Source organism: Onychostoma macrolepis, chromosome 09, assembly GCF_012432095.1.
Source record: "Onychostoma macrolepis isolate SWU-2019 chromosome 09, ASM1243209v1, whole genome shotgun sequence".
NCBI lineage: Eukaryota > Metazoa > Chordata > Actinopteri > Cypriniformes > Cyprinidae > Onychostoma > Onychostoma macrolepis.
Window position 1 is genome coordinate 25,220,679 of NC_081163.1, and position 15,635 is coordinate 25,236,313.

The 15,635-nt window shown below is 35.4% G+C and overlaps 1 protein-coding gene across 7 annotated transcripts in view; it reads left to right on the forward strand.

The window, feature by feature from the left end:
* kalrna (kalirin RhoGEF kinase a) overlaps positions 1 to 15,635 on the forward strand; it is a 259,304-nt gene that overhangs the window by 216,338 nt on the left and 27,331 nt on the right. For 6 of the 7 annotated variants that reach the window (XM_058786373.1, XM_058786377.1, XM_058786374.1 and 3 more), the window contains 12 exons: positions 1,299 to 1,564; positions 3,926 to 4,069; positions 5,897 to 5,992; positions 9,772 to 9,887; positions 10,826 to 10,892; positions 12,117 to 12,220; positions 12,304 to 12,373; positions 12,459 to 12,545; positions 13,177 to 13,269; positions 13,367 to 13,417; positions 13,547 to 13,624; positions 15,059 to 15,244. In XM_058786373.1, the coding sequence (XP_058642356.1) occupies positions 1,299 to 1,564; positions 3,926 to 4,069; positions 5,897 to 5,992; positions 9,772 to 9,887; positions 10,826 to 10,892; positions 12,117 to 12,220; positions 12,304 to 12,373; positions 12,459 to 12,545; positions 13,177 to 13,269; positions 13,367 to 13,417; positions 13,547 to 13,624; positions 15,059 to 15,244 (1,358 nt within the window). The remainder of the gene's footprint in view (positions 1 to 1,298; positions 1,565 to 3,925; positions 4,070 to 5,896; positions 5,993 to 9,771; positions 9,888 to 10,825; positions 10,893 to 12,116; positions 12,221 to 12,303; positions 12,374 to 12,458; positions 12,546 to 13,176; positions 13,270 to 13,366; positions 13,418 to 13,546; positions 13,625 to 15,058; positions 15,245 to 15,635) is intronic. The other variant, XM_058786375.1, reaches the window with a different exon arrangement.

Below are 15,635 nucleotides of genomic sequence, written 5' to 3' on the forward strand. Positions count from 1 at the left end.
CTATTCCTCTCACAAATCAATCGTATTGCCTCGGAAGACTTGGAATATTAATACTTTTTGAATAAATTATGATGGTAGTTGTGTCTGTCTGTTATATCTTGTGTTTTATTTACAAATGGTAGGTTTAGGGGCAGGGGTTGGGTTACGTGCTCATAAATGTATAAATAATGTAATATAAATAAAACTATTTTGACTGTTTACATTGAAAAATCACACCCCAACATATATGCAATAATGGCAATGTTATTACCAATATATAATTTGCAACCTGGTCTCACAGAATTCCGTGTAATGGATCCGTGCGTGGAGCACGGCTGATGCCTGTCACTGACTTACATTGGTATCACTTCTGTGAACCCATCACGGAATTTTCGGCGATTCCGTGATGCCACCACAGATTCGGGGGTTAAGAGTCCGTGGTCATTACACGGAATTCTGTGAGATCAGGTTGTGTGACTTAAACACCCCTGCTCTCCAAAATAACCCTGAATGAGTACAGAGTGCAGATTCCAAGGAACCAAGGCTTGAGATGATACACAGGAGGATTTGGTAGTCTGGTTTCGAAAGCTTGGAGATTGAGGATTGATTATCTGAAAGTGGGTCTTGCCAATTGCAGAGCTTCCGGACTGAGTCCCTATTGAAAATATATAGCAAATTTATAACAAATTTTTCTGTGACAGGAAAGAAGAGAGCTGATTGAAAATTACTTGTTTAAGTGATTTTGAATGAGACTGGGAGGAAATAAATATTTCTAGTTTAGGGTTAATTCAATTAATTTGAATTTAATAACTCTCGTAATAAACATGTTTACTAAAGAATTTATATAAGTTCCTTGTCTGTTAGACTTCCATTGTAAGTTTATTATTGTAAATGTATTTTCTGCTTGTTTTCTTTTTAACAATCTGAGGGGTGTGTCTGTGGAATATGGTAATCAACAACATGCCACTGATGATGTCCATAGTCTGTAAACTCCCAAAAAGCATAAACACTGTGGATTTTTGGTGCTTTCAAAGCATTGTTCTGTTTGTTTGAGTATCCCAACCATTATGTCAACCAGAGGTGTGAGTTTGGGGTGGGACCGCTTGTTTTTCTGGCTATTGGGTGGAGTATCTGAGAATCCTATTTTTCTCTACTAGTTTTTTCACAAATCCAACTGGTAATGCCTGTAATGCAGAAATTACAAACGTTAAGTTGTATTTAACCTGGAGTATTCCTTAAAAGTTGTTTTAGGCCTGATCATTACCTTCATAATGAACTTTACTTTCATTCACCCTTCTTCTCTGTTCTTTGTCCTACAGAAAACTATGCGGTTAGCGGTCCAGAAGGGAAGACGGAGTCCGTGACCACACTGCAGCCGCAGGCATCCATGAACTCCCTGCAGAGCAGCTCCCCTGGACCCAAGCGCTCTGGAAATACACTGAAGAAGTGGTTGACCAGCCCCGTCCGGCGCCTCAGTCACGGCAGCAACATCAAGAAGATCCCTAGCAAACAGAAGCAGAAACGTGATGGACGAAAGAGCATAGATCTGGGGCCGCCTGAACTACAGGATGACACCCTGGAGGAGGTACTGTACATTACTTACTGGAAAGTAAATGTTTTTTTTATACTACATTGAGGAAAAACTTACAGCCATCTGATTGAATTAAATGATAATACCACGACCCAGACTTATCACCTTATTTTTATACCACGGTAATCCAAAGAACTTCAAACAATACCATTATTACTATGGTATGTCCACCAAACCATGATGGTAATCACTCTCCCTGCAATACAGTGTATTTAATGTGTTTTTGTTCTCCAGTTCTCACATGGCCAGACCAGCACCTTTTTGTCTATTTTGTTGTTTTGCATAGGTGTTTTTACTTTTATTTCAGCATTAAAGTCTCCATGAGTCTTTTTTCCCTCAACTCCTTTTTTCAGTAGGAAATACATCAACACTTTTTCAAAAAAAAAAAAATTGTCAATTTACAATAACAATTTACAATGTTTTTAACTACACATCAATAACAGCTGTTACATAAATCCAGTCCAATCTTATCAGTAAAGTCAGGACAGACTGAGCTAAATCACCATAGTTTGTTTATTTAATACATTTTTGGTAACACTTTAGTATAGGGACCAATTCTTACTAGTAACTTACTAGCTTATTAGCATGCCTATTATTAACAAATTGGCTGTTTACTAGTACTTATAAAGCAAAGCACATATTCTGCATGACCATATTCTACATCCCTAATCATACCCAATACCTAAACGTAACAACTACCTTACTAACTATTAATAAGCAGCAAATTTGGTGTTTACTGAGACAAAAGTCATAGTTAATGGTTTGTTAATAGAGAGAATTGGACCTTAAAATAAAGTGTGAACAAATATTTATCCATTTCCATAAGAATTCCCCAAAACAAGGTTTGTTGTCAATATTTTACATTTGTGTAACCGCATGTAGTGATGGTAGACAACAGCTTTTAGTGTTTTATAACGTCTCCTTCATTCTCCATCACAATTTTTTTACACAATCATGACCATACAGAGAAAAGTAGGCCTGTTGTTCTGTATGCTGTATTAATGGCGTATTAAAGGGCTGCTATGGCCCCAGCAGCAGCCTTTCAGATCGGAGGGTGATGATTAGCCTGACTTTTTAAAGCTGTGCGCCATATAATGTGCTGGTACAAAAGAGCCTCTGTATTCCTCAAGCAGGGTATGTGAACCCCACCACAATGACCCATATTAACCGTGTCTGCTGTCTTTCAGTACAAATTCTTCAACAACAAACTCTGAACATTTAAACTAGTGAACTGAAGCCAAATAATAAAGCAATAAACCACTTGAGGCTGTGTGTTACAGTTACAGCGATTTTATCACAGGTAAAGGCATAAGTGTGATAATATCACCGTAATGTGTTGCTTCGTGTCATTTATGGTCCTCAGTAATATGATTTCAGTAGTATGACATCAGTGTTCAATGTACAAAGCAACATAATTATCAGTGACTGCTCTATAAACTAGATTCTGAGGTGCTTGCGCTTGCAAAGCTGTGCCTTAGTGCATATTTTGAGGATTTTTTTTTTGGTGTTCATAATTTTCTATGATGAATATTCATCACTGAAAATAATAGCACAGTTTGAGGTTTTATTCTGACCATTATTCTGGCAAGTATTATGTACATTAGCCTCTCTGTAGGCTGTTTGACATTCAAAGATGTTTCTACAAATGAATGAACCTTGTGAAAAAGCCATGAATTTTAGCATGCATTTAAAAACAAAAAGTACTTATTACAGAAAATGCGCTTTAAAAAGTATTATAGTATTAGTATTTAGTATTATAGTATAACTTTTGTATTATAGTTTAGATTTTTATTAAATGCAATTAGTTGAATGTAAGAGTGCTTTTTCACCAACTTAATTTGCTTCTGCTTCAAGAATTTATGGTAAACTAAACTATATTGTAATTTCTATTGAAACATGCATATCATGTATTTAAATATATTTGTATTTATACATTTGTAATAATAAAGTTACAATTAATACATTCAAAATGTTTACTTAATGTTGTAAAAAAATATACCATACTACATTATAGTTAAAATTAATATCAAATATTTTAAATGTGCTTTTTAGTATGTTAGTCAACATCCAAATAAATGTAATTCTTATAAAAAATAAATGTAAAACTTTTTTAAAAAACTTTTATTCATGAATTCACTTACAAAGTGCCCTTATTTCATTAATAATAAATCTGCAAGTACCGTTTTTTTCTCTCTTTTTTTTTTTTTTATACTTTTAAGATTTGAAGTACACTGCAAGTGCACATTCAATACAATAAAGTGCACTTCTTTTTCACAAGGGAGTGATGTGTTCTGTAGTCACTGGGAACTAATATAACATGTTGTGAATTTGCCGATTGACTTCTTGTGTTCGCAGAGAGTGCGTAAAGAAGAGGGAACACTCTCCAAATCTTCATCAGGGATGCACAGCGGAGGAGAGGAAGAGCCTGAGGACGAGTCACACACTCCCCTCCCTCCTCCAATGGAGATCATCAAAGACCCGTCTGCTCAGGAAGAGAAGGTACACACACAGCAGAGAGGGAGGAGTGTGAGGAGAGGTCAGCAGGGTTATTAATGTGGAGAGAGATTTATTAAATGCATACTGTGTCACTCATCATATGTTCATAACTATCTCCACCTGCCTCCCTCATCGTCATAGCCCCCTCACACACACACACCCAAACACACAGTGGCTTTACTAACACTGTTTTTCCTCCCTGATGTCAACGTCGCCAGTGACTGCTGGGGTGGAGGCTCCTTGTCTCACATTCAATTAACCACAAATCCACCCTATTGTTGCAATGAAGCTTAAATTATGTAGTTGTGAAACTTTTACTGTTGCACTCAAGTCTGGCTCTTTCATACGCTGTGCCTTGCGATTGCAGTTGTGTTTACAACCCAATGCTGTCTGACAGGATGAATCTCAAAAAGAACGTGGCCTTATTTCCCTCCAAAATCGAAAGTAAAAAATCATTTCATAAAGAAACTAAAGACTAGTTTTAAGACCATTATGATTGCTTGCATTACGACATTTATTATTATTCATGTAACCCAGATTATCTCTATCATTTTTGTATTTGTAATTCCCATTATTTTCATTGTTTATTATTATTATTATTATTATTATTATTAGACACTCTGTACAGTAACATAGTAAGAAATCCAATTCTCACAAGATTGTTTTCATGCTTAAATAAAAAGTAATACTTCTATTTAGCAAGTTAAAAAGTGACAGTAAAGAAATGTATTATTTCTATTTCAAACAAATGTTGTTCCTTCTCTTCTATTCTAAATTTATATTCATCAAAGAATCATAAAATTGTGTCAGTTTCCACAATAAATATTAAGCAGCACAACTGTTCTCAACATTGATAATCAGAAATGTTTCTTGAGCAGCAAATCAACATATTAGAATGATTTATGAAGGATCATGTGACACTGAAGACTAGAGTAATGATGCTGAAAAATTCTGCTTTTCATCACAGTAATAAATTACATTTTAAAATTAGTGCTGTCAAATGATTAATCGCATCCAAAATAAAAGTTTTTGTTTACATGATATATGTGTGTGTACTGTATATTTATTACGTATATATAAATTCATGTATATATTTAAGAAAAATGTTATGTTTGTATATTAAATATATGTACATATAAATTAAATTATATGAACATGTACATGTTTTCTAAATATATACTGTATGTGTGTGTATTTATGTATACATAAATATACACAATACACACACATATATTATGTAAACAAAAACTTTTATTTTGGATGTGATTAATAGTTTGACAGCACTATTTAAAATATATTCAAATAGAAAGCAGATGTTTATTAATTGTAATATTTCACAATAATCCTTTTATAGAGTACTTTTGATCAAATGAATGCAGCCTTGGTGAACATACAGTAAGATACTTTTTATAGAGAAATCTTAGACCCCACAATTTTGAACAGTAGTGTATACAACAAATACTGTCATAAAATATAAATATTATACATTAGATCTGTTTTACCCATTAAAAATAATCAGATCATCAGAATTTGGGGAGAAATGACTAATTGTCATAAAAATAATTGCAGTGTCACTTTGCACAATTTGTAAAGGTCTTAAAAGTAGGTCTCATTTTCTATATGGAGACTATAAGTAGTTATTTTTCTTTTGATTCGGAGGTGAAATGTTTGGCATGTTCTTGGCATGGCCTTTGCTTCTCTTCTCTTCTCACCAAAGCAAAGCTTGATAAACTGGGCTAACCCAGAATCCTGAGCACTTGCTGTTCTGATCTGCCTGTGTGTTCTTTCCTCTTGCTAATGTCTCTCTCCTCCTCACCTGCTGTCATGTAGTCGTCTGTGCTGCTGGCTTCACGGCAGAGCTCGGCTGACGTCCCCAGTGCTGCTGAGCTTGTCAGTGCTATAGAAAAACTGGTCAAAACTAAGATGGTAAGTGTGCCACTGAACCTGAGCAGGGAGATTTGATAGACTAACCTCCTGGATTTCCTCGTTTCCTTTCTAATTTATCTTGCTCTGAGACGATCACTAACTCGTGCACTACTGAGATCTTCTGCACTAGTCTCACATGCACATGTCTTTTGTTCTGTGTGGCTCTGTTTATTGTTTTACTGTACACTTGGCCTCATTTATAGGTGTAGACAAATCTGCTAGGATTTGTGTTGAATGTCAACATGCTAATCTGTGCTATGTAGTCTTGCCATCATGTTTGTATAAGAGAACGCTTCAGTTTCTGTTCATTGTCCATCAGCTTGCTATTCAAAGATTCACTTTTCATTAAAGCTACTGTAAACATAAAATGTCTCTATTATTGGACAGACTCTAAAACACATGTCCTGAGAAACAATGTTCCCTCAATTTTTTTTTTCTTTTCTTGATGAGCAAAATTGTTCTCTATTGGCTGGACATTTCAGCCACCTGTGCAAAAACATTCTTCATACCAGACCTGTTCAGTGCACTGCACACACAAAAAGTGTGTAACTTGACTTTACTGATCTATTTATTTTTCATTTGACCTTTGATGTAACTAAATGATTCACATTTTAGGTTACCTGAGAAAGCATTTTTTTTTACAATGCTGTGTTGCTTACCAAGAAATTCTATTAAAAATCATAAATTTTTTTTTTTTTTTAAATATCATGCAGAACAGTTCAGTTCTTTATAATAATATAATATAATATGAAAAAAGCAGCAGTTATTGCTTATGAAATCCCTTTTTGGTCTCAATTATTTATTAGGTTTATAATATAATACAAAAACAAACTGAAGCATTTAAACTGGTAGAATAGAATAGAATAGAATAGAATAGAATAGAATAGAATAGAATAGAATAGAATAGAATAGAATAGAATAGAATAGAATAGAATAGAATAGAATAGAATAGAAAACAGACTGAGAAATCACACTAGGATTTTATTGCATGGCGTGACATGACAGGCTGTGAGATTATTATTAGATAATATTATTTGTCCACACCTGTGTGGCTTTAGTTATGTTATATATTTGACATTTAAGGAATATTCCAAATGATTTTCCATTCGTCACTCTTTTTCTTAAAAATAATAATAATGATAATAATATTAATTCTGGTATTCAATGAGGTACTTAGAATGAAAGTGAATGGAGCCAATACATTAAACCTTAAGTCCTAAAACAGCATTGAAAATTATTTAAACAGATTTACATCGGTACAGTTTTGGCTTAAGTAGATTTAATTTAACTGCTCAGTAGATTGACCTGATAAATTGACCTCATTTACATTTATATACAGTGCTGTGAAAAGGTTTTTGCCCCTTCCTGTTTTTTTTTTTTTTTTGCATATTTGTCACACTTAAAAAGATTCAGATCATCATACAAATTTTAATATTACACAAAGATAATGCAAGTAAATACAAAATGCAATTTTTAAATGATGATTTCATTTATTAAGGGAAAAAAGCTGTCCAAACCTACCTGGCCCTACGTGAAAAATTAACTGTTAAATCAAGAAAGAACTGCGATCAACCACATTATTTTATAAAGCTGAGTTACATTTCACTAGCCAAACCCAGACCTGATTACTGCCAGCCCTGTTGAATCAAGAAATCACTTAAATAGAACCTGTCTGACAAAGTGAAGCATGTTTAAAGAGCAACACATCATGCCGCGATCTAAAGAAATTCAAGAACAGATGAGAAACAAAATAGTTGACATGTATCAGTCTGGGTTATAAAGCCATTTCTAAGGCTTTGGGACTCCAGTGAACCACAGTCAGAGCCATTATCCACAAATAAAGAAAACTTGGAACAGTGGTGAACCTTCCCAGGAGTGGCCGGCCTACCAAAATGACTCCAAGAGCACAGTGACGACTCATCCAGGAGGTCATAAAGAACCCAGAACAACATCTAAAGAACTGCAGGCCTCACTTGCATCAATTAAGGTCAGTGTTTATGATTCAACAATAAGAAAGAGACTGGGCAAAAACAGCATCCATGGGAGAGTTCCAAGGCCACTGTTGACCAAAAAGAACACAAAGCCTCGTCTCACATTTGCAAAAAAATATCTTGATTATCCCCAAGACATTTGGGCAAATATTCTGTGGACTGATGTGACAAAAGTTGAACTTTTTGGAAGGTGCGTGTTCCGTTACATCTGACGTAAAACCAACACAGCATTTCATAAAAAGAACATCATACCAACAGTCAAACATGGTGGTGGTAGTGTGATGGTCTAGGACCTGGACGACTTGCCATAATTGATGGAACCATGAATTCTGCACTCTATCAGAAAATCCTAAAGGAGAATGTCCGGCCATCAGTTTGTGACCTCAAGCTCAAGCGCACTTGGGTTATGCAGCAGGACAATGATCCCAAACACACCAGAAAGTCCACCTCTGAATGGCTCAAGAAAAACTAAATTAAGGTTTTGGAGTGGCCATGTCAAAGTCCGGAGTTAAATCCGATTGAGATGCTGTGGCATGACCTTAAACAGTCCTTTCATGCTTGAAAACCCTCCAATGTGGCTGAATTAAAACAATTCTGCAAAGAAGAATGGGCCAAAATTCCTCCACAGCGATGTGAAAGACTCATTGCCAGTTACCGCAAACGCTTGATTGCAGTTGTTGCTGCAAAGGGTGGCACAACCAGTTATTAGATTTAGAGGGCAATTACTTTTTCATGTAGGGCCAGGCAGGTTTGGACAGCTTTTTTCCCTAAATAAATGAAATCATTATTTCAAAACTGCATTTTGCATTTACTCGGGTTATCGTTGTGTAATATTAAAATTAGTCTGATGCTCTGAATCATTCAAGTGTGACAAATATGCAAACAATAAAAAAAAAAAAAAAAAACAGGAAGGGGGCAAAAACTTTTTCACACCACTGTATGAATGAATGTATATATGTACTTTTTTGTGTCACCATTATGCCACAAATGCCTCTGATAGCTTGTGCATCTTATACATGAATTTATTTCTTTCATTTGTGTTTAATTTGTCCCACAACAAGAATTTGGATTCAGCACCTCTGGAAATTATTTTAAAGCCATTCATATGGACAAAAAAAATCTTAGTAATCTACATAATATCCATCTTGTAATCTGAAAAATCTAGTATAATGATAATGTCTGCAAACATGAAGAAACCATGTGGGTTTTTGGTGATCACATATAAGTCTAATGCAGTCTATCCCTGTGTATCAATTGACATTTCCAACCTAAATAGTGTTCAGTATCTATAAGTGTACTAATCTTGATTGCCATTTATGGCAGAAGGCATGCAAATGTTGATGGAGGGTATGACAGTGTTTCCCAACTCATCTACTCATTGGTAGAACCTCCTGAAATGGAGGGATAGATATATTTAAGATATATTTATATGTATTAATTTAAGACATAAAGTAAATAGAGTCAGCTGTCTTTATAATTCAAGTCCACAAGCATGTGCATTCATGCATTGTGTTCTTCCTTAACTGTCATATAATGCAGGCCTTTTGTGGTGAAGTAATAAAATCCTCCCAAACTTGCTGGATATTATGGCTCACTCTGTAGACCAGAGTGACGCTTTTCTCCCCTTTGAATTTACTGAGCAGCTCTGATGGTGTTTACTGCAGTTTAGGGCCATGTCGCATATAAACCATTCAATTGCTGTGTTTGTTCTCCCACATCAGGCCTGGTACTTCCAAATACTGACTGGAGTCTCTTGTATATGTGTTTGTCTCGTCTCTGTTGCTCTAGACGCTGGAGCCAGGCTCATACCCAGGATTCAGCTCAGTGAACCCAGCAGAGCAGAGCCCAGCGCCACCCAGAAACCCTGAACTGGAGCTGAAAGCCAAAGCACTGCGTGGACGAATGTAAGACACACGCTCTTCACTCATGTGGCTTGGTCTGGGAGTAAATTCTGCAAACGTTACAGTTTGATTTCAGGTCACAGTGACCAAATCACAGGTTTGTTTGTGCTGCCAATGCAATGTAAGGCAAACTGCTTTATTAATTTCTTATTTATAAAATATATTTGTATAGTTTGGCTCCCAGGTACGTTAACCTAAAATATAATTTATATGTGTCGTCACGCAAAGTGTGCACGCATTTCCCTGCATTGCATTTTTCATGTTTTATTTATTTATTTATTTTGGTAAATATTTATGTGTTGTTTATATTATTTTTTTAATGCAAAAAAATAAATATTATTATATTAAAATCTATAAATGAATGGTTATTTATTTATTTAGTGGGAACTAGAGTGGAGGACATATTGGTTATTTGTTAACTAGATTTTTACTATATTTTAACTTTTACATACACTGTTGAAAAAATTCTTCTGAAAGAAATTATATTTTTTGGAAAAAATAAATGAAGCCGCATTCCAAGCCATTTCAGAGTGAGTATTGTCAAAAGATTGAGAAATATCAAGATTTTTTCCACTGTATTGCCCAGACTTAACTCTTAACTTAATTTTGGTGGGGCAAAAGAAAAAAAACAACAACAATCTGGTTGCATCTTGGTGAAATGCAATTGATTCTTGTAAAGCCACCGGATCTGGAATTAATTCCATGTTCATGTAACAGGTAGTGTTGAGAAAATCATCTCCCTGAATGATATGGCTCTCATTAAAGATCAGAGATATTTATGGGAAAGCTAGGCATTTGGCCTTTTTATTTGAATTTTTATTTCACTCTGCCCTTAAAGGGAAGTGTGACATTGCTAAACCTGACACATTTTTTATAGATTAGTCCTTTTGTGTCTGTGCAAAAGTCTTTAATAACAAAAAAAATTGTTTGTTCTATTGTAGGTTTGTTGTGAATGAATTAATCCAGACAGAACAAGACTACGTGAAAGATTTGGGTATCGTGGTTGAGGTGAGAATAGCTGACATCCTGACAGTATAACATAAATGACCTATCGGTAAGCCCCTCCCCTCGAACGCAGACTAGCCAATGGCAGTTGAGTATCAGTTGTACAGGGAGCGGGACTCGGACATCTTTAGGTTTCAGCGCCACAGAGAAACACTATAGAAGATCCGAAGCTCTCATCGTTTTTATGGGGTTTATGCTACAGAAATGAAAAAACGATGTGCCTGGGGTACTTGTAACACTGATTCCAAGTATCCTGAGAGGATGAGCAATATAATTTATTTTATTCTATTTCCAAAACCCAAACAAATCAGAGCTAAATGTCCCAAGCATTCACCCCCAATCCCAATTAAGATGAAAACGTTCATTTTCTGGTTGTCATACTCTCATTTTCATCTGATCAAGCAGAACGTTAAAGTCATCTTGTGCTTCAGCAAGGTATCTCTGGCTAAAACTAGTTAATGTTAAAGTTAGTGAGTCCATGCTAATGTACAAACCTAAATAGCGAACTGCTCTCACGTCATGTACAGTGTAGGGCAAAAAAACCTAAACCAAAGTCTCTTCATATTAAACTGGTTAAATGTTAATTAATATAATCTTACCCTGCGGTACATGAACAGTGTTGATCTGGGATTTTTTCATCTGCAATCATGACGACTGTAACATGAGACTGATCTGTAAACCCTCACTTCCAAATGAATATGCACAATATTTATTTTAAAAATATTTTATATATCCCTCCATGGCATGGTGGGCCTTCTGTGTCCAAAATTTCTCAAAAACATATAGAGACAAGGTTTTCACACTGACAGCTGTCATTGCAAGACAGTTAGCAACTCCATTTGTTTGTCCGAGTTCGCAACTGTAACTAACGGGAGCGGGCTTACCGATAGGTCAATTCCGTGACTATAGGCATATTCTGATTTTAGCATGAAAATGCTGTCTTAAAACACTCTAGTATAGCTATCCTTCTTCATTTGTCTTTTGTCTTAAGATCAAAGCCATTTGCATCTTTCTCATTTGGCATCATTGGCTGCATAATTACTTATTTGCATTTGCATTACATCCCTATTTGCTCAGGGTGAATGTGCTATCATTCTAGAGTTAATTTATCATCATTTACAGCCACTGATTTACTTCACAGACATGAAGTATTGTTGCCTTTATAAACTTGCATGTATATTTGTTATAAGTGGGGACTCGTATATATGAAATAATTTTTTTCTGAAGGGGTTTATGAAGAGAATAGAGGAGAAAGGAGTTCCTGATGATATGAAAGGAAAAGATAAGATTGTCTTTGGAAACATTCACCAAATCTACGACTGGCACAAAGAGTAAGTGCCTCAGATTCTCTCAGCTCCTCTTACTGAAAAATGACTAATATGAAACTAATTTAATGTTTATTTGCTGTCTGAAGTTTTTTTGTTGGTGAACTGGAAAAATGTCTTGAAGATCATGAAAAACTGCCTGGGCTGTTCAGTAAACATGTGAGTATGCGATTGACATTAGGTCTGATGTGTTAGCTGTGTAAAGGCATTGCTCATGAAGTGTTTCCTGTTTCTATGTGTTCAGGAGAGAAGACTGCACATGTATGTGGTTTACTGCCAGAACAAACCCAAATCTGAATTCATTGTTGCAGAATACGATTCATACTTTGAGGTAAGACCCAATTTATATTACTGCAATATAGTGCTGCAGCGATGAGGGATTTTTGTAGACAGAAGTTAACATTACCCTGGTTCCCTCGACAAAAACACAATGGGATTTTTTTTTTCCTTTGGCTTTTAGATTATTGCAGTAAATAAGCTCTGTGACCAAAAAAAGTTACTCAGACATTTTGTTCACGAGGATAATCTACACAAATGAACGCAACTTTAATGAATATTGTAGCCTAAATACAATCAGCAAAAGTAAAAGCTAATGTTATATACAAGCTATAAAGATATAAACAAACTACACTACAGTCACTGACACTTACAGTAGCTACAGGCAACTTCTTCAATCTTTATTTAGAACTTTGGAAAGTTTGAGTTAGTATAGTTTACAAGAGCATGATTGTGAACACAACAAGGCTGTAAAAGTGAGCTAGTGTGTGGATGGGTTCAGTATGATGACATTTAATGTCCCAACAACTTCTGTATTCCCATTTAGCCACTTGTTTGGGACAAGTAACATTAACTCTGGGACAATGGAATCAGGATTTCATGGGAGTTGGGACTCTATAAAATCACTCTAAAATGAAAAATTAGTCATTGCAAGTTTAAAATCATGTGTCTGTTTTGGTTCAAAGGGGATTCAACAAGAAGTCAACTCAAGACTGGGCATCAGTGATTTTCTCATTAAACCCATTCAGAGAATTACTAAATACCAATTGTTACTAAAGGTACAGTAGAAAAGAAGTCGTTGATGCTGTGATCGATAATGAATAATGTTTTATTAATGTGTACAATTTCTTATATAATTCATTTGTTAATTTTAAGGACTTCCTGAAGTACAGCGCAAAGGCAGGGTTGGATTGTCAGGATATAGAGGTATAAATGAAGCTGAAGTACATGTCTTAAATAATCAGCCATAAAATGAGGATAATGCATTTTAGGTGTTTGTAAAGTTTATTGAAGCAGCTTGTAATTACAGGTTTCTGTTGGTTTTCTCTGTAACAGAAAGCAGTAGACCTGATGTCCCAGGTGCCCAAGCTGTGCAATGACATGATGAACCTGGGAAGACTGCAGGGATTTGAGGTACACTGAAAACTTCACTGCACTCATTCGGAAGTTTCATCAAGCAAGCGTACTTAAAAAGACACTGTAAAAGTCTACAGTGATTTTACCATGATTTAGGGGCGTTCTACTGTCGTCAGTTACTCGCCTTCATCTTTGAAACACAAATGGAAATATTTGAATGAAACCTGAGCGATTTCTGTCTCTTCATTGTCAAGGTTTGTCACATGCATAGAGCTCAGCAAATATTGTAAGTGGAAGCTTGTAACACGCAAGCATGTTTGAATTTTCACAAAAAACAGTGAGGTTTGTTTCAAGTGTGGTTGGGATTCCATTTACCATATTTGATGTATGCACGTCACCATTTTTCTCATTAAATATATTTCTAAAGGTGCTGTTGACATGAAATTTTCACCAGATGTCGATAACAACCCAAGTAATCCATACATACAAAGAAAACAATACAAATAAGTTCAGAAATTAAGTTCTGTGGAATGACCCAGGGAAAAAGTATTGAACATGCTTTCTGAAATTGATTTAATACATCGTACAAAAGCCTTTGTTGCTAATGACACCTGTGTGGAGAAACTATTCGTATGCATTGCTTAGGTGTGATTTTGGCCCATTCTTCCACACAAACTGTCTTCAAATCTTGAAGGTTCCATGGGCCTCTTCTATGAAATCTGGTCTTTAGTTCTTTCCATAAATTTTCTATTGGATTCAAGTCAGGTGATTGGCTGACCATTCTAGCAGCTTTACTTTCTTTCTCTGAAACCAATTGAGAGTTTCCTTGGCTGTGTGTTTGGGATCATTGTCTCATCTTCATCATCCCTTTGCACCTCCCTTTCTTCGTGTGTTCAATACTTTTTCCCTGTGTCATTCCACTTTATTACACAGAACTTAATTTCTGAACTTATTTGTTTTGCTTTGTTTGTATGTATGTATGGATTACTTGGATTGTTACCGACATCTGGTGAAAATTTCATGTCAACAGCACCTTTAGAAATATATTTACTGAGAAAAATGTTGGCCTGTTCAATACTTATATTACCTGCTGTATAAATGCATTGATCAATGATTATATCTGAATAAAAACCTAAATCTGAATCTGTTAATCATATGAAGTAATATTTTCCCTTTAGAAGAGTTGGATGAAACAGTTTGATTCATATGGGTCTGTTTATGAACTTTTTAAAGCTTGAAAGTTTTGGTAATTAACTTTCAATGGCGAGATAGAAATCTCTCAAGTTACATATTAAAAAAAAAAACGGATGGGTTTAGAACAACATGAGGGTGACAATGGCAGAATTTGACTTATTAGGGCAATTCTTTAATCCTATCCTTAAATTTAGCATTTTAACATGAATCAAGTTCTCCACAGTTTGCGCCATCTATGTTCACTTGAATATATCAGTGAGTTTGAGACTGTCAGACTGATGTGTTTGTGTGCTTCAGGGGAAGTTGACGAGTCAGGGAAAGCTCTTGCAGCAGGAGACGTTCTTTGTGACGGAGCAGGACTCTGGCGTTCTGTCCCGCAGTAAGGAGCGCAGGGTCTTCCTGTTTGAACAGATCGTCATCTTCAGCGAGCTCTTACGCAAAGGCTCAACCACGCCAGGATACCAGTTTAAAAAGAGCATTAAGGTAACCGCACCACTCTTAGTCATGTAGCATGTTCGCTGTTGTTTTAGTCCGAAAAAATGAAGTATTTTTCATTTTTTATGCATACAAATTTTTCTATCCACATGTGCCTTGAGGTTTATTTGCACTCATTTGTTTGTCCACAAAGTGGCAACACTGCCTAGTGATAGCAGAAATTAATTTTTTTTTTTTTTTTTTGAAACTTTGAATCAGTGGCAATTGTACTTTGCAAATTCAAAGTGCTCTAAATGCCACCCATTGGTGATGCCTGTGAATGCAATGAAAACATGCCTAAAAACACCTTTGTGTTCTATTTAAAGTGTAATCTACTAAACGAAATTAACAAATCATCTTATACCATTAGACATGAAGTGTCTGTATTATACGTCTTATT